Source organism: Zootermopsis nevadensis, unplaced genomic scaffold, assembly GCF_977971745.1.
Source record: "Zootermopsis nevadensis isolate Lab colony 2312 unplaced genomic scaffold, Znev_1.0 Znev_ptg000006l, whole genome shotgun sequence".
Classification (NCBI taxonomy): Eukaryota; Metazoa; Arthropoda; class Insecta; order Blattodea; family Termopsidae; genus Zootermopsis; species Zootermopsis nevadensis.
The window spans coordinates 1,455,268-1,482,301 of NW_028259138.1; the positions used below are offsets into that span (position 1 = coordinate 1,455,268).

Genomic DNA, 27,034 nt, shown 5'->3' on the forward strand with positions numbered 1-27,034 from the left:
CTGTCAGTCAATATTCAAGAATGCTAAGTGCTCCTTCTGGAGCAGTGATAGTGCGACTGGCTTGATATTTTTTAATTTCTTTGTTGTGAAGCGTTATTTGTTTACTCAGCATTGTTGTGTTCCACAACAATGCCGAGTAAACAAATATAAGGTGGCATTGTTGATGACGTCATTTTTTGACGACAACGACTAATCACAAATTTTTATAGTAGATTTGCTACTTGAAGATGTAAACCAAATTTTAAAGAGCAATGTTTTTATTTCACTAGCCATCCCTCCCTTATACCTCCTACTTTATATGAAGCTCAAATTTAAGCTAATTTTTTTTAAATAAATATAGTGGTCCACCATACAAAATATGGTATATGACAAAATATGCCAAGGAAATCAAAAACTTAAAGACAATTTTGTTTTACCTCAAAAGAGAAGTTGAAGTACTGACTGTACAGATGGCAGATATAAACGACGAAACGAATCTTACTTCATTTTTACTCATTTAGTTTGCATTGTCCTCTGAGCATCAAAAATACTAAGAAATATTTTAAGTGGCTGCTATATGAATAGAGGACACTCAAGAAGAACAATCTCATTCAACTTTGTAACCATTACAGAAGAGATGGAGATATGGAGATACATATCTGTATGGAACAGAGAAAGATTTGCGACTACATGGAAAGATTCAAAGAATGGCAGGCAATTTTTATGTATGTGGGTTCTGGGTGGAAATAAATTCTGTTAAGAAACAGATCTATCAGTGTATCCGGGAAATTGTAAAATTGCGACATTAAAGCCTACGTTATCTCTTCCTTCATTAACATATATATATATATACATAATAAATAACTTTAAATAGAAAATACGAAAGTGTCACAATAAAACGCACCGCTGTGCTAATCTAGAAGCTATAAAACTGGTTTATAATGGCGATACAGGCCCCCCCCCCTCAACAAATGTGTATTTCTTGGTGAGAAGGTCATAAATTCTTTCTGTGTGTGGTTTACATAACATTGCTAGTATAATAATAAATGTTACTAAATGTAAACCACGGTAAGCCTCTTCCAACTTCCTGATACCGATCTGCCGCCTACAACGCGTTACCTATACAGCAAACAGACGTCATGCGCAAATAAAAGTATGTTTTGAATTCTACTCTCGTAAGGGTTCATTTTGCCTTACGTCTTGTTATTCTTCGAACAGTATTCGTCATTTGAGAGTGTTGAATTCCTTGAGAACCAAAGTAATTAATATACATAATCAGTAATATACATATAATTAAATAAATTAACTAAAATTCTTGCTTCTGGTTACCATGTCCGCGCATGCGCAAACCGTAGGGCAAGCTACACCGACGACGACGACTAAATGGCACCCGATTACTGCTCCTGGTGGCAATGTTCTTTTCCGAGACAAACACAGAAGCAGACTCACGTGTTTATTCCAGCTATTTCATAAATTACGCGCTAAGTAGGGGCCGCTATCAAGATCACAGCCAGAACGAAAGAATATGGCTTTCAAGCATAAACACAGCTTAGTTTAAAACTAAATCACTGAAACAGTAAGCCTACAACATTTTTGGGATCAGTTCCAAGTGTTAACAAAACCAGTAACTAGTCCTTCCGAAACTCATAACCTTCAGTGCTTTGTAGGGGAGTCTGAAACCTTTCTATCGCTTTTATTTCAAAGCCAGACCACCTATTCATTAAAAATATCTAACATCACGTTGGTTATAATTTTATACAAGACCCACACAGACCTTCCAAACGTATTCTTTGGTATTTAATTACTATTGGCGATCCATGAGCCTGTTTACAGTTGCCAGGAGAATTTAATTTTGGTGGGTAAATAAAGTAAAGTAGAGTATAAAGCAGTTCCGATACATGACGGGGTAATGCTTGGAGGGGGGTGAGAGAACAGGTAATATTCATTCTTGACCGCGACACTACATGGGGGTGAGTGGTCAGTGTCACGCCTCGGACGAAATTTACCCCCCGGGGATAAGACCACGGTACCCGCTGGATAAAAGGCTGGGTAGGTCCTACAGTCAGTTTTGATGAACAGGCTAAAATAAAAACACTTTGCTAACGCCGGAGAACAAACCCCGGTCGTCTAAAATGTAATCAAGCATTATACTAACTGAGCTATCACGGCTCAAATTTGGTGGGCCCGCGATGCAATTATAACTCCAAGTTTTTCAAGCCCACTTCCAAGCTCGTCTGTTTTGTCGAAAACGGTTCGTCGTAAAAATGTACTCAATGACCAACAAACATATTTAAGGCCTGAAAATTGCCCTGAAACATTTTTCGATATTATGAATATTTAACAATGTAGATCTGTAAGGAGGGTTTTCTTGTGAGTTGTAATCATAATCTGGAGGAAGCTGGCGATCATGGCGGTGTGCTGTGTGACGCGGTGAGCTCCTGTAGGTGGCTACCGTGTTACTCCCAAATGCTAGTAACCACATACAAAATCGCATACTTAAGTTCTGTGAGGTAAATATAATAACGAAAATTATTTAGTAGGCGGTTATGGAATAATGAAGGTAATATTTCATAATTCCCGTGGAAAAACAAAACTCGGAAAAATTGTCATGATAATCGTTAAACCGGGATAGATTTTAATTGGATTATCTCGAATATATTTCGAGATTTGCCGTTACACTAACCCAATATGCAGTTCTCTACTTAAATTATGGGATATGTAAAGATGAAATGTAAGTATTTTGTCTACTTGCTATTGTGCCTAAATGACACGCCAAAAAAACGTTGTTCTGAATGTCGGCACTAGATAAAGACGATCCCCTTACCCGTAAATAATGTACAGAATTCTGGGTGACATCACAGAGTTGGACTGAATCTACTGGTGAAGAAAATATTTTTCACCCGCCAGGAATTGAAACCCAGTCGTCCAGCCTTTAGCTAGTTAAATTACTTACTTCCCTATAACGGCTGCAATAATACCTCAGTACAAATCAGAACCGTTTATTTTCATATATTTTCCAGTCTTTATGCGTGTTCATTTTACGTGCAACTAACGCAGCTGACGAATGACTAAATCAAATACTTCCCAACTAATAAGAATCCCTTTTCACATTTTCAAAAAAAAACAATATACGCCCAGACAGATGTTTAAATTACAGGATTATATAAGTAAAATGTGCCACTTTCAGCTGCTGCTTATAACATATGTTGCGAAAAGTTGGCCGGATAGAATGTATGGGATTTTACATTTAGTCATCATTACATGTGGGAAAAGAAAAAAAATCCCCTTGTTGATTTCTTCTGTTGAATTTATGGATCTTATCCAAGTCTTACGATGAAATATTTGACGGATCAAAAGCGAATTCTTGTGAAGTATCAGCGAGCTTTGCTGGCAGCTCTTCCAAAATACCGCTTTGTGTAAGCACAGTCCAGGAGCTGATCACAGTCGATCATTTCTCTCATATCGACTTACTTTAAGCATCAAGTACTTTAATTCGTTCGCTATCTACTGTAAGTATCTGCAACATATCTGCTTTTCAGATCCTCTCATAGTGAAGACTATGTCTATTACGCACATGTAACTCTCAGCAGAATACAAATTACAGAATATTGCAACAAAGAACGAAAAACCTGTTCACCGTCACACAATTTGGAAAGTATGAAAAAGCAAGGAAACAGGTCAGAGGCAGATATGTAAAAGAAATATGTAATGCGATAAGACAAGTTAGACTCATATTAGATAACCCTAGGTTTATTATTGTTCTGACTACGCAAGTTCGCTGATGTAAACTATCCTGAACAGTCGAATACATTCCACACCACTTAAAAACTCTTTTCAAAAGCAAAGACAAAACCAAAGTTATCCCTGACACTTAATTATTTACCGCGCCATGAATATCTACGGAATGCTACGTCACAGCTCCACGCATCCATTAAAATTAACCTCCTATTTACAATTCCCAACTGGTTTGTTGCAATAAAGATTATAAAATTCAGATCTGACAAACATTTTAATGTATTCACAACCGTAGTATATTTTGCGAAGAAAGGTTTTGATCCACACGCCAAATAAGATGGAATCATCCTCAAACAATCTAAGCTACAACTTACGTCAACCAACAAAATTAACTGCCAACCTCCAAATTTTGAGGAACTGGAATTCTCTGAGAATGTCGATATTATCAACACTACTGTTCATCACTGCAATCACAAAAGCGGCCTCCAACACGTCATTAACTACTCCAATCTAGTTTAAAAATCAATTCTGTAAAACTGGTTACAATATTATTCTCCAGTACAAGACTGTGTGTCTCAGTTCACCTTTCCTTATAATAGTTCAAATTTCCATGTCTGAGGCATTTCGAAATGGGAATCTATTCTCATGTCCATAAGCCAAACCGGAGAACAGTCGGTTGTCACAATTACTCTTATAACAGCTTACTTAATTTACATATATCGGGAAGAAAAACACAACACCAGAATTTAAAACCAGGCCCTTATTATCGTCAACACAAAAGCCTGCCGTTGGAAGTCGACCCAATTGAAATTATCTTTAGTAAATCGAGTTTTCCATATACGGAAATGCACCTCAGTAGTGAACAAAGTTCAGTTTATGATTTTAAACTTCTATAGTACCGGAAATAAAAAGTGTTTTGCGCAGTCCGTTAGATCTGGCTTACGCTCGCGGCGAGCAAAACACCGCTAATAACAAATCTAAAATTTGTGACGATGGTGAGCTATTTAAATAAAAAGTTTCTTGGATGTTATCCATCGTTTAATAAAGTAATAAAATCAAACGACGTTTCGGAGATGTGACTCTATCTCCGTAGGTATAACTGAAGACGGAGATAGAGTCCCATCTCCGAAACGTCGTTCAATTTTATTATTTTATTAGATAACATCCAAGATACTTTTTATTTAAACCACTAATAACGCCTGGCTGGATGAAGCTGGCTAACAGTCATTTTATCTTATCGGTTCTGCTTTATCTAAGTGTGTGAAACCACGAAAGTAAACAGAAGACTTTTATTTTTCGTTTTTCGTTCATCCGGTCCCTGTTTTTATATTGCTAAACCTACCCTTAAACTAAATTAGTAATAATTAATTCTTGTATTATTTAGCGACACATTATGTCTACATAGGTTACACATCGTCGAATAGAAAGGCTGTTACGAATGATGAATTATAAATAATATGAAAGTTAACAATGATGATCTTCTAAACCTTTGCCCCATAATCTGTGCTTTAGTACGGAACTCGTAACCTATCTCAGATAGGAACCACAGATGCGTATTACTCCACTATACCACGACTTTCGGAAGGAGAAAGTGGCCCTGGTCTATGTCAAAGCACCAATCCAAACCTCACGAAAATTCTTATCATGAGACCTGTAGTTGCTGCCAAGGTAGAGACTTGAACCGGGTATCGTCAAATGCAAGTGCTGCGCGTGATTTATGTGTATAAAGAGATGAAATGGGGGTGACCACTGAAATAATCGTTTAACGCTCGCTCATACGAAGCAAAGTCCCCTGTGGTATCAAAACAATGGGGTGGAGAGAACAGCTTTAAAACCGGCAGCAATTTTTTTCAAACCAAATAAGAACGACCTAGCAACAACTGGCAAATGTAATAATGTTGTGTCCGTTGTTGAATTGGAAATATATTCAAATGAAAGCATCGTAATGAAATACAATAAAGATATTCAACACTCGTACGAAATGAAGATATTCATGTGTGCTAGGAAGTTATGTGATAGAAATTTTGAAGTTCTCGCCATCTGACTCTAGAATACAAACATATGAATAGAAAATAATAAATGTGCAGATGATCTGATACTTTGAAAATATGAAACAAGAACTCTGACCTGCAGCTAAATCAGGGGTGTCCAATTATTTTTTACTCGCTGGCCATTTCAAACACAGCACCTTGGTGCAGAAGCAACGCTTTAGACTTGTAATCGTGACTTCGAATAACAACGTAGTTACACACTGTCCTGACTAGAGTTCTCGTCATTACCGCCTTTCAAATTCTTCCCTTATCACCATTCATTACAATCTCTGCATCTCTTTCAATGTTCTACAGCCCCTGCGGTGGAGACAGGGTAGTTAAATAACCTAAATATCTCTCAGTCTAACAGAGCAATGCCAGGATAATACCATCAAATAGACTTAAACGTGTACTTTCAAAACCATCCCCATTTACCATTTAATGCCCGTCTTTGCATCTCATTCGACGTTACGTGGCTTATGAAATTGAAAATACGTCATTACATATGTAAAAAAAACGCAATTGAGCAAAACAGAACACAATTTAAAACTGAACATGGAAAATAGCAGTTTAGGTCAATAAGTAAGATATAATCCAAGGCGAAAAGTAACCAGTACAGAAGGGGATATTTCGAAACAACCGAGAGTCAAAGCAATAATGCAATGTAATATTTCTTTATTGAAGAGAGATAATAGTAGCACATAGAAACCATATTTTTATTGACTACCGAATGGCAACTCAAGTTTCTTCAAGAAGGTTTTCGCCAAAACACTGCTACAGTTGAGATCCCAAGCTGTCTTTCGTCTCTTTGGAGTACTAAAATTCCAAAGGTGTTCTTTACACTTAATCACGGCATCAGGGAAAATAAGAACGTAACAAAATCAACAATGATATCCGAAGCCACTATTGTAGCAATGTTTTTCAACAATATGAATAGAGGGCAGTGTTTCAACAATGATGAAAGATGACAAAGACAGGTGGCAAGTCTGACCTTGGGAAAACTTGAGGGAAAACCCCAGGGTTTTCCTATGGTATGCAAATTAGGAGGTTGTTTGGCCCCTAGTCGGCCAAGCCTCTGGGTGGTATTCCCGAAAAAGTTCTTCACCCCTTAAATCATTACACTTCTTGATTTCCTGCATTTCGTCCAGTATAAAAAAAGGACTCTTAACCGTTGAAGAAATTTATCACCGACATCCATTGTGCCTCATGCTAACAATGAAATTGCAAGGTTCCGGCAAAGAGGAGTGCACTGCAGTAGAACTATGCTGTTCACTTGTTCGGTCTTCAATCCTTTCCACTACATTGCCCGTGGCCTTTTAACTGCCTTCTCCACGATGGTAGCAGGATCGTTGAATGAGTATTTCATAAATCCATAGACTGAAATCTACCTTGCGGACGCTGCCATATGAGGTGGTGTAACAGGAACTGAATGCAAACGTTTTCCTTTGTTTTGGGATTTTACATACCTCATGGGTCCAAACGCGCCTTTATTTCAGTCACAAATTAATGCTTGCAAAGTTAATCACACTGCATACTCACAAAATAATTTTTCCTCGTATTTCGTAAAAATATTCATCATTTCAAGCAATATTTCAAATATGGTTTGTAGATTCTTTTTTGAATTATTATCTGTTTAATTATGATTTGAGGTTTTCAAGGCAGTGAGTCGTGAGTCCGAAAATGGCTGTGTCCTGGATTGTAGCGCCGTGTAGTAGTCATTTTCCTGTCTGTATGATGTTCTAAATTTCTTTCATGACGAATTTTTAGGGAAGTTATTAGTGCTTCGAGTAAATGAAATATAGATTGTACTGTACAGTTACAAACCAAAATTAAACTCAGACATCAAATTTCGACGTATATCTATGCCCCTCCAAGTACCAAATGTAATCAAAGTCTTGTCAGTAGTTTCAGAGATGAACACATGCAGGGATACAAATACATGAGTCCTCCCATTATGAGTTTTTTTCCCGCACACTGTGTAAATAACCCGTAACACATACTTTTAAAAATAAATTAGGAATTTTTAGCACAACTGAATTATATAAATGTACAAATGAGATAGTTTTCCTTTGCCCGAAGTAGGTACACTTACAGTTACCCATGTAATGCCTGTTTGCCTCCCAAAGAACATAACACTTTTTTGTTTCAGTATAATTTTGATCTAAAGCTCGCCCGGCTCTTACTGGTTCACAGCAATTCAAAAATTTTATGAAACTTGAATATAAATTTAGTGATCTTTTTTGTTTTTGTTTTTTGTAAAATGTATCGTAGTTCAAATAATAGGTTTTCTTATTTTGTTTAAATATTAGGAAACTTAAAACTTGCAAAGAAATTAAATTTCTAATTCAGTGTATAAGATCCGCGTTGAAAATCTGGTGTTAATTAACGTTTCGGCAAACAATGCATACGCCATTTTCAATGTGGGCGACTGCTATGTTTGCCGAAACATTCGACACGACTGCCACCCAAATGCCTAAGTTATACGCTGAACCCCAACCGCGAAAACCTACGGACGAGAATTCGAATTCAGTTTTTTCCTTCATCTCCCTCGTGTTTGTAATTTTGTTATTTCTGGTCACCCATTACATCTGGTGTTCTCATAAGAAATACTTCTCCTACTTCTCACGTAATCAGTTTAAACCGCAGTATTATTTCGTAATTGTCGTACAAGTAAACACCGAATTTTGTACGTTTGCATGTGGTAGAGTGGCTATCATCAAGTTTCAAAACTTTGAGCGCATTCTTTAAAAAATTAATTAAAACTAGCGGAACCAATCTTTGCTGCCGCGCAAAGACATCCTGGTCCCGACGCCGTACGCATTGCCACGAAGCCAAACTTTTGTTATGGTGCTCAAGGCGGGTGACAAGATCCTCGAAGAGTTGTCGCAACGATTTCTTGCGTATTCGAACGCATTAAAACATATGAAGTCCAGAAAGCATCATTATTCTTCTAAACTTACAATTTATAATCATCTTGTCATTTCTCATTCGGCAGCTAGGCTTACGCTCGCCACGAGCGTCTGGATGGCTGAAATTTGCAAACAATGCAATTTATGTGATCGGTTTTCCTACGTTCCCGTGTATGGAGTACCACGGAACCACAAACTTAAGACAGAAAACTATTTTATTTACTTATTTTTTGTGTTAGCCGAGCTAACACGGTTAACATGAACGCTCCGCACCCTCCTTGGTGCTTTCCTTCTTTGTGTGCGCGCGTGCGCGTGTGGACTATCCCACGCGTACTTTTGATACCCTACGTCAATAATACCAACATGGCAACCATACAGACTTCTGAATTAACTCCTTAATGTAAGGTTTCCCTCTAGCAGATGGTATTCGTTCCTTGTTGTTACGGAACCCTAGCATAATTAACAAATCCTGGTTTGAACTCCACAATGATCAATTTAAATCCAGTTGTCATATTCACATCCTCTCATACACATAAACCTACGTCTCATAAGTGGTCTTTTTCTAGAAGGATTTTTACCACCTGTACTAGTTCATTATTTCTCCAATTCGTCTTTTTCTGTCCATCACACTCCAAAATTTAATCAATTTAATAACACTCGATAAAAATACATATTATGATCTTATTATAAATTAATTTTCTCCGTCCTTGTCAATTTAATTCTTATGAGTAGCCTACAAGCTGTATTCTCAGAACTTTTTTTCAAACATAATCATTTGACAATTCTACTTCTTAAACATGTAAAGTTATAAAGGTGAGCATGTAGACAGTGACTCCTCTGAAACGTTAGTCATTATCTAAAAGACCAAATGATACACGATGAAACGTCTCAGATCACAGCCCATGTTCATACTCGTCGCCCTAAGAACTTGAAACCTTACCTTACGACGAAAGTATGCCAAGCTTCCGCGGCAACTTCTCTGACTAGATAAATCAACCGACGGCCTCTATCATCTGTATTTATTTAACGACGCTGTCTGTAGCTCAGACTCTATAGCATCGAATAACAGGATGTTTAAAGGGAATTGGAAAGGAAGTTTAAGAAAGCGACCGTGGTCTAACGTAAGATGAGATATCAGGAACTGCTGAGAAAAACAAAGAAAATCTCGGTCAGGAGAACCAGTCTCCGGGCCTAGGTATGAATCCGGGACCTCTCGCACACAAAGCAGGATCTGTGACATTCAGAGAAATACGACGAGATGGAACTGTTTCAGACATAATGCAAACCTGCACGAGTGACGGAAGAAGACAGTGAAACGAAATGAAAAATCAGCCGGGGATTAAATCAAGAATCTGCGCATTTCGAGTCATATGAGCTGCTGCGCCAATAAAATGGCGTCTGAGGATAAAATATATTGTAGCCTTTTAAATAAAAGGCCTGTTTTCCATTTCTCTATGAAACTTTCGAGTGTCTCAGTCCCAATCCATTATAACTTCCCATGTTACTGTCCAATTCGAATATAAAAAAGTTTATACTAGCAATTTACAATAGAACTACCAGCAAGTCGAGATCGTGAACAAAATAAAAGATCATAGTAAAAGTCACTGTTCTTTTACTTCCATGGTCCATCTATAATAAAACCGTTGTTATGTATAGGGATCGCAATAAACAAAATCCATTAGAATCATAGGCAAAACTCAAAGCCATGTTTAACTAATTATATATTACAACAAATACATAACAACTAAAAATCATACAACTTATCAATGAAAATCTACATAAAATTCAGATATACTTTCAGACATATAACAAAGTTCCACTGCTGAGGCCCCGGTTCGCTACCAGGGCAGTCCATGTGGGATTTGTGGTGGACACAGTGTCTCTGGAACAGGTTTCTCCCCGAGTCCTTCGATATTTCCCTGTCAGTATAATTTCATATCTGCTCCATATTCACTCATGTATCGTCCAGGAAACAAATAATTGGTCCGTTACAGGCCGCAGTTCGACAGAGACACAGTCTCACTTTATAGTAACAACAAAATTTATAATAACTCCCTGGTAGCAAAACCAGAAGATGTGACACAAATAACGCCAAATTCTGCCATTGGACACGATCTGGAGCCAGTTATAACCATCTTCCATTATAATCTGTTTATTTAGCATCGATTTTATGTTATCGTGTCATTGTTTCCGAGTCATTCTTTACATATATAAATCACGAAGCCCCTTGTTACATAATAGGTTTATTCTAAATTGCCCATCTATTCATTCCTCTTAGGCCCAAACATTTTCATGATCAATTTATATTTCGAAGTCTCTAATTATTGTTGTTCCTTCATATTTAAAAACCACATTTCATAATAATATAAAACAAATATTTTGTGCGCATCATACGTCGTAAATTAAACTGAATAGTAATTTTAATTGAATAATAAGAATAGTTTCCTAAATTAATTCCTCTAATTTAATTAGGTACTTCGTTTCTCGAAAGAATCCACGAAGAAAAATTACAGTTTTGTCCTTAAGACAGCAGTTACTGGCTATCGTAATAAAAGTTTTGATAGAAGTGGTTTATCCTGAAAATTATGGATTAGCATGATGATGATGATAATAAAGGCAGCAAGCACCTCTGAAACATCGGTAAACTTCTACCAGGCTACACCGCGCAACAACCTAGAAGACAGCCATCTTCATATTCGCGGCTGTGAGAACCTCAAGTCTTACTCTCGTTTCAAAACTTCTTGTGCATATATTCGTTTGTTTTCAAAATTAAAAAAAACATTACTTAGTACTTATAACGTAAATTAATATAGGTCTCGTAAAATAGCTGTCATTTACATCTTCCTATTAACAAGAACACAACAGCAACACCACACAAATAGCATCAGAGCGCTATAAGACAACTCCCTATCATGAACCGCTGGTCTCGTTCTCGCGAATATCTTTATATCTGATAAAACTCTCTTCACCTCCCACCTAATCTCTCGTAATTCCACAAAATCCAGAAAATGAAGAGTTAATATCCCGCATGCCGTTTACAAAACTGCCAGCTTCAGCACACATATCACGTAATGAACGTAAAAATACGAAGTTTAAAGTTCTTACTGTATGTTGCTCTGGGTTGTGAGGCCGTGTGGACTTGAAGACAGTTACGAGCGTTTCGGGCAACATGTTGTCTCCATCTTCAGCCCTGATATTCACACGGCATCACAGCCCAGAAGAACAACATTAGGTACAAAGATAAAATTTCTTTAAAAAATTCGCAGGACACCAGTGTACCGCGACATTCCGAGTTGGTTTATCACGGCCACGATGGACCCCTCAGAATTTTCTTAACATCTGACGCTCAGTATTTTTCGTGTTTACGAAACCACTCACAATGGCTTCCAATGAACAAATTCTCAGGCAATGCAGTTCACTTTGCGCCTATGAACACAGCAAGAAAGCGCGTTGAAAAATGGAGGTAGGTGAAGATGGATGTCTTCTGGAATGTTGCACTGTGTAGTCTGGCAGAAATTAACTGCATTTTTTGGAACAGCTAAAATTGTTTTAACTGTACATAGTTATATCTGTATATCTGGCACGTGCAATTACTTGATTGCACACGAACTTAGTACTTTTCCTATGGCTTTAAGTGCCTAACTCTCTTTTAATCCATCATTTTTCTGATTAAATCACACAGATTGGCAAGCATACAAAGATTTTTGTGGGCAATTTTTACAAGTGCAATAAAAGATAAGCAGACGGTTATCATAGAATAAACGGAGGTTCCCTCTAAGGCACTTCTCCCTTCATTTAATTGTGCGTTCTTTGTACGAACTTCGCAAAATAAATGCATAATGGAGAGGCCCATCTGTCTGTCCGCACTTTCTCCTATGAAATTACTAAACTAAACGAATTTTGATATCGAGTGCAGTTCTGTACCTCAGGCTGTCAAACGAATTTAATTTTAGTTCGTATCGATCCAGTACAACCAATACTTCACACTGAGTTCAAATCTAACATCACTTTCCTTGAAATTGTTCACTGAACAATATATTGGTGCATGACAAATCTCCAGAACGGTGACCCATGACCAGAAATTGCTTTACTTAATGGATGCAATAAAATAAAAGATCTGAAAGAAAATATTTCTCTTTCCAGGCAGCCAGAGTATTCAGAAAGTTCTAACTTCTTTTGAAACCAGAGTGTCCGAAGTGTTACTTAGGAAGAATTCGACGAATGCTTATATTTCATATCAATCCTTATTGCTCGAAAGTGTATGGTAGACATGATAATGCTATACGTGTCGTTGGATGTCGTAGCAAAAATTAAATTTATCACTGAACCAAACTTCTTTACCGGAACTCAAACCCTCCACAGAATTCGAGTTTGTGACCTTTTCCCCTGAAATCTCCTCACCGAAACAAAGAAGTTTGACCTGGGTTGCGAACCTTCTATCTTGCTTAGTTTCTGACGTACAAAAATCACTCTCACCGGGACTTTCTTCCTAATTTTAAGAAATAAGAATGCCAAATTTGGGCACAAATAAGCTTATTTCTTCTCAAATTATACGGAAACACAAATAACCATAATTTTAATTTTACATGACATCCATGTTAAACCTGAATCAAAGAATATTGAACACAAAGTGACAAAATAATAACAATTTGAAAAAATAATTTAATTTTTTTCAGATATTAAGATGTCTCTGTGAAAGTGGGTGGGGAAAAGAATTCGTGAACAGAAGAGTCAAAACCTTTGCAAACTGAAAGTTGATATCAGTTTCACCGAGACAATCATCAGAATATGGAACTGAGGCTTGAAAGGGTTACTCGGCACATTACCTTGCACAGCATTGTGGGCCTGTGTGTATGCAGAACAGAGAATGACAGACAAATGCGTGCTGGGTGAATTCAATTCATTCCCAGGTGGAAGACCGTTGAATATTCCGCTTTTCAACACAACTGATGATGTTAAAATTCAATTGAAACAGTGAGTAGTGAAATACAATTACTATGTCCGTTTAAAATATTTCTAAGTAGGAAATTAGGCACATTATTTAATATTACTCGTATACAGTGTAATCAGCAACAATAGACTTACTCTGAAATGAATTTTAAAAATACCAGTGTGAGATGCTACATAGAGAGAGTACGTTTGGAAACTCTAAACTCCAGGTTTAACTAGGCCTAACAATGGAATTTATTTTAGCCAGATTTAGTCACGAAAATTCTACCCCTGAAAAGACGCTCAGTCTTTTCTTCCACTGTTCCCACCCCCATTCTCTTAAGAAAGAAAGCAAAATGGAAAGAGGGCATACAGATAATCGGCGTCTCGCCCTCGAATCTTGGATTCAGAATCTGTTGTTTCCTTAAATTATCGGTCCCCTGTCTGTGGCTGGGTGCTGCCTTTACTGAATCGTTACGCAAGAGCTTGGTTGGTGGTTTGCCAAAATGTCGGCAGTCGTATAATAATTTTGCTGTTTCCACGTTTAGTTGTCGTTAGACCCTTCGGAAGGCTACGTTCCATTACACATAAAGATTACTCGCATGAGGCATTAGTATCGTACCCAAATCAAGTAATAAGCCATAAGCAATTGAATTGTTACGTTCACGTGTTACAGCATGCCCTCTCTTACACACATACAATGATATTTCTTCGCAGAATAATTTAAAATGTTGTATTGCCTAGTCATTATGCTGGAGATCTTACATTGGTCTTTATTTTATAAAAATGATCAATATCCATCAAAATTGCAGTGTAATCGATCAACCATTTCAGTGCATATTTAGGCAATGGAAAATTATACATCAAACAGTGGACAATTCCTCACTTAACTGCAGCATCATGTATCAATTACTGTAATGTTTATTAAATATATATCCTAACATGAACAATCTGCGACTAAATTTAGGTCTACTAACCAATGCGGGGTATAGTAGGGTCTACATAGGCCCTGTACCTCAGACCTAAACAATTATCTCTCGAACATTAAGCAATGTGTAATATAATACAAGTGTATAGGAGCGATCTTTGTGGTGTATTTTGGATATACTAAACAATTGACCGTCAACAATGACGGGAAAATAGCAAATAATGATCATTTATATTACAGTATTTTCTTACATTACGTTTCAATCCTTCAACAAGCATACTTTTCATCATAATAATTGAAAAATAGTGATTATAACGTCAAATATTTAATAAAATTATATACAAAATATCCACTTTCCACAATAACAGACTGACATTATTGTGGTTCTGCATGTCACTAACTACTGTTTGAATTTAATTTCATCGCCACCAATTTTATTGAAAAGCAAAATGTCCAGTGGACTTACACCTATAAATGAACTGCATTCAGCCATCACGCATTTGTCATGCTATCTTCTGCATACACACAGGCCCACAATGCTCTGCAAGGTAATGTGCCGAGTAACCCTTTCAAGCCTCAGTCTCATATTCTGATTGACGCGGCTCACACATACTGCGTGTCGGATCTAGATGCCCCAGTTAGCATTCACCAATATAGACGAAGCTCAACTGATTTAGATAAGCTTCCTGTCTTGACTGGGTGCGATTCTTTAAACTAATATGAACTTGAAGATTTCCGTCTTCTGGGTTGTTGCGCCGTGTAGTCTGGTCGATGCTAACCAACGTTTCAGAGGTCATCAGGGCGATTCATTCTTCATTCATCTACCAGGCTACACGGCGTAACAACCCCGAAGACAGAGATCTTCATACTCACCGCTGTGAAAATCCGTGGATCCTTTCCAATCCCTTTCACAAAGACGCAAGAAAGTCTTCATTCTCGGACATGTTCGACATATTTCTTCATACTAACTGAAATGTATCACTTTTAGTTTACTATAGATTTATTTTATTCAAGCTTAACACGGATGTCGTGCAACATACTACAGACTGTACCGCTTAAAAACCCAAAAAACAATAAGAAATTAAGATAAAAATGTAATCATAAGCAGGTCACCCCCACCTCGTCATATACTTTCTCCCAAGCTCCACGTGACTCTCGGGTCAAGAGTCGCCCTTGTTGCCAGGAAGATGCTCATGCCAGCTGCGCAAAAGCTGTGCATGTTTTCACGACCAGTATCGAACATTACTTCGCATCGAAATCATTTGCTACTTTTCGTCAAGCTATTGGCAATGCTTATCCTGACAAGGAAGTACACAATAAGATAACAAAGCACTGACAAAACAAAATGTCAGAGCACAGAAGTATTTATCGAGAAACAAAGCAACCTGAAACAACAGCTGTACCGTTATGAGTCAGTGTATCAGCTGTAATAAGGGAATGAGTCTCCAAGAATTCATTATCGCTATTAGTTTTGACGTCTTGTGCGTGAAGGGGTTCAAGTGTAGCAGTTTCGTTTTAAATGGAAGGCTCTGTATAAATGCCTTGCGTGATTTTCGAATAGCTGTAGTGTTCTGATGTCTCACTTTCTGTGTTCTAGTTGTTTCGAGAAAGAGCCATTGTTCTGCAGTGGTAGTTTTCATCAGCAGAACACTTTGACTCGAGTGCATCTATTAAAGCACAGTAATCTGTAGGCATGTAACGACAGTCTAGAGATTTCAGATTTTGTTGCATCTCTAGGACCGTGGCTAATGTTTTATTAGTGCCGACATCGTAAATATCCTGAACTGAACCTACTTCAGAAAAATGCGTAATGGTGATTTTGCAACAGCATCCAAGATCGTTACATGAATTATCAGATGACTGAAGTTAATGGCTTGGATCACCATCTGAGACTGGATCATCACCTGCACCTGACTATGATTATCCTTTCAAGTATTTCTCACATTTGCCACAAAGTTTCTTCCGGATTCTAATTAACGCGTTCTTTTCATAAACGATTTCATTTTCCTTAATTAACTCTTAAAATCCATTTGTATGTTTGCACTGAACCACAACAAACGTGTCAAAATGAATGGGAGAACCTGTCCTTATAAGTGTGAAAATAATTTTATTTTATAATGAATTTCTATGAAAGCTTCAGATCATATATAACTGTATTTTACCCGCACGATAGCCGCAATTTCAGGAGCTGTTCTTTTCTTGTTATAAAGAGATAAAATAATCTTAGTTTTTAATAAAATATGTACGTGACTCGACCAGAACCGGTGTACACTTTGCACATTAAAGAATTTCACACATTTAAATTGAGTCTGACTAAAACACGGTATTTTATACGTCATTCACAGGAAGTTCACCTCCACCACAAACGTTACAGTATCAAAATATTACTGTTCACTACAAACTGCCATTCACAGAAAACTCCTCATACGCATCACTAAAAGAGAACACTTAACAGTGATGTGATGTTACCAGGAAAAACAAAGCAGGTGCGAAATTACTAATTATATAACTTGTACGTTCCTTATTAGGAATCATAGAATGGACAAAGTACACCTGATTTTAGCCTCCGGGCTGTCTTCAGTACATGCGTCCCTTGAAACGCTTCTGTGGGTTATTTACTTCAGTAGTTGTATGGCGTAAAATGAGATAAAATATTATCAGTAATAAATTAAAAAATCGACGGAGTCTATCGTTGGTCATTTCAAGACACTGCCCACGCCTGGAGAAGCTGGGTAAAATGACAGATATTTTCCATAATAACTGGTAAGTCAGTCGATATTTAGAACCGGTTACCTCTCGACCACAAGTCTAAAGCGTGTTCAATGCACCAGTCGACTCTGTTCCATTTTGGAACAAAAAAATTTTTCCCCAAATGCTTTATCTGCTATTTTATATCACTAGTTGGTCTTGACGTCCACTTACTGCAAACACAAATGTATTATGACTCAGCTAGCAGACATTAAAGGCGCTGCTACATACTGCCATGAATTAAACTACTGGTAGTGCCAAAGTAGATATATTCTATTATCTGCAAAATACAGATTTCACTTTGATTTACACAACATGGTTTTCAAATATCTTAGGTTACATGTTTCGGAACTTCTCATGCGAGTGCTAGACTTTTATATTTGCTCACATGAATATGCTAAGAAATACGCTTAATGTAACATACAGTAAGCATATTTCCTAGCATACGCTGTGTGAAAACAAGAATATGTTGATGGCATGAGAACTGCCGAGACATGTAATCCAAGATATTCCAGTATCATATTCCGTATTTCAGAATGAATAATTATATTATGTTTGACGGAGATAAAATACCTAGTTAAGCTCAACATAATACGGTACGTCACGAAGTTAGTGATTGTGCTTTAAGTAACTGCTCAGAAATTGTTTTCACGCTTAGGCCAACTTTTTTGAACAGTATTACAGGCCTACTAAGGCGTGAAGGCATGCATTTTAGTGGTTTGCATTCAATTTGTTTTCTATCAGGAAAAATCATAGTTTCATGTAAACTTGCAATATCAGATTCTAGCTTATCAATATCGTCTTTCTTACATTTATATGCAAACTTCGTAATATAATTTTCACTCAATAAGTATGTTATTTATTCTGTATTCTCCTATAAATCATACTTCATGTAATTACTTTTATCTTGCACTAGGACATCCACATTTACAACACCACTATCACACCATCGACCACGTGATATTACAGGTAAAGCGTATCCATAACAAATTCAACTCTCACAACAGTTAAGTGGATTCTCTCAGAGATAAAAACTACAGTCTATGGAAAAAATATATAAACGTCCACCTGTGAAAAATCATTCCGTTTTGCCTCTAAACTCCTTCTCGCTCACCAAGGCAACAAACAATTTTAAAAAGTTCTGTTGCCAAACTGCCAACACAGAAAGCGTTGCTCTCAGTTCTGTTTCACAGTAAACACGCGCGGAGCGTTCGTGTTAAAAGTGTTAGCTTTCTTAGCCCGGCTAACACTTTGAAAAACCAAAAAATAAAAAGCCTTCTGTCTTACTTTCGTGATTCAGCACACAGCAGAACCGATCAGACAAAACGGATGGTTAGCCAGGTGGTGTTAGCATTAATAATATCACCGCGAGCGTAAGCCTCAACTAGTTGGCTAACAACGCCTGAAGTAGCGCAAAATATTCTGTTGTGATTATTTTAAATGGTGAAACATTGTAAATTGGGGGTGTGAAATTTGTGCAGTGACATGTTACAAAGAAACAGATATGAATATCATACATTGGATAGTGCATCTCTGTACTCATTAACATGCTCTTACCAAGGGCACTAATAAGCTGCTCCAAACTTTTCTTGTGTCGTGTTAGTGGGTAAATTATATATTTACGGCGTTACATGTTACAAAACACATAGACTAAGGCATTGGCTCTGCACACATCCTATGACAGCATCAAACTCTCAAATCGCATTGTTCAGGCATGTGGTGGATAGTAAAACATATTTTTAGCAGAGTAGGGGCTACCAAGAATAAATACTCGCTAATAAATAAAAAAAGACGTATTAATACAAGTGCCTTTAAAACATACAGCGCCTAATACTTCAAAAGTAAAATACAACATCTGGGCGAGTGTTTTTAGGATAGCTCAAGTTCAGTAGAACTTGTTCACTTTAAATGATATGAAAACTGTGTTATTCAATACCCTCCCCACAATGTCAGGAAAATGTCAAGTTCTGTGGTCGGAGATTCATTATAATATTATAATATATTACGGTTCTGGTTGTCAAGAAAATCGGTGTTATGAACATAAGACTACGTTTCGGGACCTCGATGTGCTTCACCACTCCTGTGTACATGCGTGGAACAGCCTCGTCTGTGAGCGTTTGGGGCCATAGACGCAGAGAACGCGATGGATCGGCCGAATTGTTGGCTCCGCAAGCTGGCCATAAAGGACCTTGGCAACATTCCCTTCCCCAATCCGCAGGGTATTTGACCCCCTTCTCTTTCAAAACAGAATAACTGCTACAGCAGAAGCAAACGCAGTTATCTGAATGGCTGCATCTCCCGCACGACGTAATCATCTACTACATTCTTTGCATCAGATGCGTAAATTGACGCGTCATCCGACTGCTCGAATAGTTAACTGAATTACATAAAGGTCTGTTTATTATATTGTTTGATCGACTGTTCGATTGGTTGACTTATTTCAATGGTCTGACTGGTAAACTGAATTGTTAATTGTCGACTGTTTTACTGACTTCTTTGGTTGGCCAATCGATCGTCTGGTTCATTCATTTATCGTTTGACCAGCAAATGGTTTCACTTATTAACTGTGGATTTAATGCTCACTGGCTAATTTGCTAACAAATTAATTTACTTACTAGTTGTTTAATTTTTAGATTGGTCATTGATTTACTTGTTTAATTGTTTGAGACTGCTTAAATGATTAATCAACTGACTGATTAATCGACGATTATTAACTGTTTGACCTGGCCCAGGTCTGAGACTACCTCAACCAGAGGGCCCAACATATAGGCTTTTTGTCCTCTTTTCCCTTTTATCCGACGACGAAAGCAGAAACCGGCTTTCGAAAAGTCCAAAAGGACACATTTACGCAACATAAACTAATGGTGTCTCAAAAACAGAACATTTGGATGTAGAAGACAGGCAGCAACAGAAGCATAGAGAAAACTGAATAATGATATTCTCTTCACCAGACAATATTACGGCGATCAAATCAAGGAGGGCACGTAGCACGCATAGCAGCGATGAGAAATGCATGAAAAAATTTAGTCTGTAAACACGAAGGGAATGTACGACCTGGAGACGTAGGCGTGGATGGGAGAATAATACTGAAACGGTTCTTAGAAGAACAAGGTATGAGAATATGGAACGTACTCCTCTGGAATACAAGATAAATCGGAGACAGGATTTTTTGAATACGGTAATGCACGTTCAGGTTGTACAAACGGCTGGGAATTTCTTGACTAGCTAAGGGACTAGTCAGTTTGAGCTGGAACTTTAAACATTCTCGCATTCCCAAGAGTAAAAATATTCTTGATAGAGACTTATTTTCAATAATTTAAAGATATTAAGATTAATATGGCAGAGGCGGTTCTGAAGAGACATTGGGAAAATGATTTATAACATGGAGGGACGTTAGTGTACGTGTAAGAAGTCAAAAGACGAATACTCGGAAGATGTCAACTCAGTAAAGTTAGTCACAATAGGCCTATGTATTATTTTTACAGAATCAGTAGGTTATATAATTATCAGACCTCTGGCATATTCACCAGTATAATTAATCCGCATAATGAACGCATACATAAATGTAGACACACAAGTTCACAGATACAAGTAAAGCCTACGTACATATATAAACGCGGAAACGTCTATACAATGAAACAAGCATTCATTCATAGTCTCTACATACCGACAGATACATTCAAGCATACACATAACCCTGTTCTATTGATGACTTATTATTATACAGAACGTACGATAAATGGCGCATAACAACAACGGGAACTGGAAGAAAACTTAAAAACAAAAGGACTTTGTAATATAACCGTCAAATGGGGCAAGTACATTAATCACGCTTTGGAAATATCAAGGGTCACAGGACGTGACGTTCAGCACAGGAAATACGAAGATAGCTCCTTGAGATACCACGGTCGACAGTGATCAAAACTCAGCGCTCAGCGTAGTCATCCGGCGGCAGCAATAAACTTTGCGTTGCACGAATAAGGCGATGTGTGAACAGTGTTCGATCTTTGGTGCTTGTGGTAACCGGACCTACGCTGCTGCCAGGGCTTATGCAGAAAGACACACAGCACGCAACCATCCACGCAGAAATGTGTTTTTCTCGCTGGACGAGAGGATGAGGGAGACTGGTAACGTCCTACCAACATCACCATTGGATAGGGGTCGACCGTCTACCAGCACTCGAAGAGATAGTTCTGGTTATGGTGGCAAAGAATTCATGTCGTAGTACACGACTAATTACCCGGAAGTTGGATACCGAACACAGCTCTGTCCATTTAATCCTCCTGGATGAAGACCTGCATCCATACCATTACTCAAGGGTTCAAGGTCTCATGCCTCATATCATTATCGTCTCCAAAACTGCGAGCGGCTTTTAAAAGATCCAGGCTTTTTGTAGCACATCTTATTTTGGTCAGACGAAGCAGTATTCACAAATGATGGCGTCTTCAAGACTCACAACAGCCACTTGTGGACACAACTTGATCCCTATGTTACACGCAAATTGGGGCCATCAAGGTCGCTGACGCATTAATGCATGGGCCAGTATCATTGGCAAATGTGTGACTGGGCCATACCTACTACCTGTGCCCCTCAACGACGCTGCTTATCGAGTGTTCCTGCAGCAAGTGCTACCGCTGCTGCTTCAAGGCGTGCCACTAGCGGATCGACGCGAAGGGAAGCAAAGCGCATTTTAGTACACAGACGCAACAACACCTCAACACATAGTTTCCTGACAGGTGGCTAGGACGTGGCGGCTGAGAGATCACCGGACCTGAAATCCCTGGTCTTCTTCCTTTGGGGACACGTGAAAGAAATTGTTTACAGGGATCCTCCGACTGACATGGAAGACTTGAATGCAGAGTTTCATGCTGCTGAGTCGGCTATTGGTGGAAGCTAGAATTCCACGACACGCGATTGCAGTGTGGACGTTTTGAACCCTATAGTTACGTAATTGCATTTTTCTGTGTGTGCAAGCGTTGTACGCTTCTCAGATATTATAACATGTAAACGTAGTGTTTCGAACTTTTTCCATCGAGCACATTCTAATAAAATCACGTTTCGGAAGCTGGTACTCTTTTGCGTTCATGTAAAATGGTGGAAGGACAGAAACCATAGCTGTTGGGCCCCCTGGTTGAACTAGTCTCAGACCTGGACAGCTTCAACGTAGAAGTTCCCGGAATAAGGGACGGCGCACAACGACAATCATCTGCAGTGGATAACTTGTGTACATATATACAGAAGAGTCCCAAAAAGACGTATACACTTTCAAACTCCATTGTTCCCGCCCTTCGTCAGCTGTGTGCTGACGAGGACATGTGGTATCAACAAGATGGGCCACCCCATATTACCATTATGATGTCAGGGCCTATCTAGACAACACTTTCCCCGACCGATGGATAGAAAGCAGAGGATCTGTTGCGTGCCACTCACGATCGACAGATTTAACCCCACCTGACTTTTTGTTGTGGGATTACTTGAAGGACGCAGTGTGCAGCACAAAGGCAGCAAAGCTTCAAGAGTTCCGGCAAGAAATATTGAACGGTCTTGGTCGCTTGTCAGACAGTTGGTCACTGCTGTCAACTGCGCCACGAAACCAACTGTGGTCATTTCGAACACCTGCACTGGATTCGCTAATTCACTGAGTGCCAATGCTGACGTATGTAACGGCGTAGTTTATTAAAATGTCTTTATTCCATTCCTTGAATGTGTGTGTACAGCTTTCTGAAATATACTATATATATAGGAATCTAACCCATCTATGAGACAGTCCCAAGTCATCAGCTGTTCTTATCAGTGATAATATGTAAAATGTGTAAAGTAAAGTTTGTCCCACTACACGCCATGTAGGCGCTTGGGGTGAGTGAAGGTATAGCTACTCTCTTTCTTGACCTCGGCACTAGATGGGGGTGAGTGGTCAGCATCACGCCCCGGCCGTGATTTTACCCCCGAGAAAGGACCCCGGTACCCATTGGATAGGAGGCTGGGTGGGCCCCAGAACCGGTCTGGACGCAGAGGCCAGAGGAAAAATCCTCTTCCCCGTCGGGGATCGAACCCCGGTCGTCCAGTCCGTAGCTAGTCACTATACTGACTGAGCTATCCCGGCTCATATGTAAAATGTAAGCAGAACTAAAATCTGCTGTGTTCATGCAGAATACAAATAAAACAACAGAAAAATAAACGGATATAACAAAAGAGAGGGATGGGATGAATGTTCGATAACATTAATAAAACTCGATGAGACCGATACCAGTTCACAACACAAAATTTTACCCAGAAGAGCAGAATTTTACCAATGAACTACCCTACAGCCTGCCGACTTCCTCCTCTTTTTTACATGAAGACGGACAAAAATACAGCTTCCGAAATATTATAATTTTATTTCAATACAGATGATGGACGAAGTCCAAAACTCCACTTTGATAGAATATAAAGCACCATCACCGTCAGGCTTCATCCTCAAGTGTCGTTCAACATGTGTGAACTGTGCATTCTTTTGCATGAATTCACTTGTTCATGGGTGTCACCTGCAAATTCTTTGTAGTTCTTCAACCCTCCGTGTCTCTGCCTCCGTCTCTCAGCGTCAAGGCTAATTTCTTTGCTGCTTATGGTAGGTGCGATCTGCCCCATTTGATGATTCCTTCTACATTTTCGTTTTGTTTTGAGGTTTCTACCCATCTCCGTTGTTATTATGCGCCACTTCTCCCAATCCCAGTACATCAACTTCTTAAGGTGAATGCAAGCAGAAACTTCGCATTCTGAAGAAGGCAGCACCCTTAAAATAACTCTGCATATGGCTGCCAGGTGATCTGGTTTCTGTGATTTGAAGATACAGTCATTTTGATGTTACTTTAGTAGCCTGATCATGTATTTTAAAAGACACCTTTTGATTCCTGGCATTGCAATAAAGAATGGCTAACATTTTGTAGCTTAAGTGGATTACCAATGGGTGCACCTACGTCAAGCATACTATCCGAAATATTCTTACAATATCTTGAACATAATTACATTATAAATATATTAAACAAAAACCTGATTAAATATTACAGCAGATACGTAGACGATATACTCATGATTTTCGACACAAAAAAGACAAAAATAGAAAATGTCCTAAACGAATTTAACAATATAAACCAAAATATACAATTTACTCTAGAAACAGAACAAAATAATAAATTAAATTATTTAGATTTAACCATAATAAGAAACATGTCGTGCAATTAATAATAAGCGCCATAATAAATGTAACATCATACTACGATAAAAGCGCCATAATATAACATAATATAACTTATTGTAATATTTTATACTACAGATGTTATAGTGTTATATAAATTTTAACAACATTTTAAATACGTTTGTGTATAGACTGAGATAATAAATATATATTTAATGGCTAACATGTTTGTGCTGTTGTCAGATCGCCACCAACTTTTGAACAGTCGCGTTTTGTTGAACCATGTTTCAATTTAAAAATAACAGCAGTATCCAGAGCAATTCAGTTCAACTATTTATGTGCTTCACAACAGCCAAACAAGGCTAATTTACAACCAAGCATTAGAAGAACAGTGCGAGATAAAATAACATAATAAAATCTACAAATGACGTGAAAGATCAAGAAATAACATTAAATGCAAAAAAACACGATACCTTTTGAGAAAGGACAAAAATAGGTGAAAGGACGTCGAAATTATAAGTAATCGGAGAAATGTGCGAAAACATAAATATATAAGAAATTGCGTATTCGAACATTATAGTTAGAAAAACGTAATTCTTATCTTTCACTATGGAGAGTTTCACCCAACACGTTTGGTAAAATCTGCTCATTGTTTTAAACTTTTACTTGTAACATAAAATATATAAGCGTACGTGGTCTAAACATTTCACTGGAAATATAAGCCTATGTCGACACAGTGAGTGAATATTTAAGCAACCATCAAGATAAATAACTTATCCCTCTTACGTACCGCTGTGTGATTAGCCTTCAAGCGACAGATTTTTACATGCAATAAATTAACATCAAAGCCAACAATGTGTATAAAATCATAAATAACACTCTCTCGCTTTGATAACGCAAAATAAATAGCTGTTACTTGCCTAAACGTTAAAAGAACGTTAACTTTTCTTAAAAGATACAAGTTGAGAACAAGATGGTAAAAAAACACGTGACCATGAAGGAGCCAAACATTTTCAATTTTTTTAATTTGATTTGATTTCACAAATGTATTAATTATATTCGGAATACAGAATAATTACCAGGAAAATGGAAGAAATTAATATTGTAGACTTACGTATTTATGAAAAGGGAGAAAAGAGTAGTAATTATTGAGGAATATCACCATCACCGCAATATTCTACCTGCTGTTCAATCAGTTCTGCTGTAATTTTATCAGTACTACGTATACTTTTTAAAATTTCAACCTTTGAAGCTTAAAAGAATTGGACTTAGGTACGCTAGCTAATGGCTCAATCGTCCTAAGTCATTTCAGTGTTTCTAACATCACTGTCCCATTTAACTTGCATGTAATAGCTGATATTAGTAATTTTTACACCTATCGACATTCAAAGTATCTTTAAATTTTGCAAGTACATTAAAGTTGCTACTCGTATTTTTTTTAAAAAAAATTAGATTTAATCCCTTAATAAAAGTTTTAACTTGCCCGTAATATTCAACATTTAATATGTTGTATTTCACTCGTAATCAGACGAAAGATACTTCGCATCTGAAGGGCTTGTCAAAAAGTTTATCATTGTGTCAAATGAATTTTACTTACCTAGATGAGAGGTCACTTGGATGCCTGATCCGACGGACTTGGTGTGATACCACACGGCCAGCATCTAGTTTGTTATGATGTAATCCACTCTGACTCAACAATAATAGCTGTAGAAGCAGAAATGGTGGAGACAAAACACTTATGGAATCTATTTCCAAAACAGTACAACACCAATGATGAAACTTCTTTTTGTTTCTTCTAGGTGGCAGAGAATCTTGTGCTTCCCGTTGGTGACAAATGACGGCGCACTTCTTAGAGCAATCGGTCTTGCAGTCTCTTGGAATAAAACGGCTCATGGATGCACAAAAATACACAGAATATTTAACGTAACACAGATCTTTTACACTCAAACAAAAATAAATCACTATTTATTGCACTGACCCTTGATTCAAAAACGAAAACATAAGAAAAGCAAATCTGCCTTCAAACAAGCCTTATTTTTCTCACAGCACATGTGTTCCTATAACGTTTCTGACTTGTTTATATATTCCTAATTTCACCTAAGGATTGCATAGCTATTAAAGATTAAAAACAGAAGATAAATTCGCAAAAAGAATCTTTTGACAAAAATACTCCTTTGCAAATTACTGACAGCATGCCGTTTACTTTGATGTGAATTTAATGTACGTTACAATCAAAAAACTAACCTGCGCGTACGGCACTCAGACACACGAGAAACGCCAGGTTCTAGCTTGTCACACGCCTGCACCGCTGGGAAGTCGCCGTACTACTGGCCACGCGCCTAGCGAACTCGACGATCAAAGAGCTTACTGTGAATAGATGGCTCTAGTGAACTATACGGCAAACAACAGCGAATCAAAGGTTTGCGCTTTAAGGATAACAATCCCGGAGTGGTTAAATATTGGCGCGGAGTTTGACGCCACAATTCGACAACATAAACGATACAACAAATTTTACACAAATGTATCAGTTAGCATTAGTTTATTTACTTATTTTTCCACTTCCATCTCTATATTTATTATTTTCTTTATAGTATATTTCCTT

The 27,034-nt window shown here is 37.9% G+C and overlaps 1 protein-coding gene across 3 annotated transcripts in view; it reads right to left on the bottom strand.

The window, feature by feature from the left end:
• The window catches only part of Neto (Neuropilin and tolloid-like), a 304,172-nt gene extending 277,379 nt beyond the window's left edge, over positions 1–26,793 (bottom strand). For 2 of the 3 annotated variants that reach the window (XM_087343435.1, XM_087343436.1), the window contains exon 1: positions 26,030–26,793. Coding sequence is in view for 1 of the 3 variants with exons in the window: in XM_087343431.1 (XP_087199557.1) it covers positions 26,030–26,093 (64 nt within the window). In the remaining 2 variants the exon portion in view is untranslated. The remainder of the gene's footprint in view (positions 1–26,029) is intronic. The other variant, XM_087343431.1, reaches the window with a different exon arrangement.
• Between the last annotated feature and the right edge of the window lie 241 nt (positions 26,794–27,034).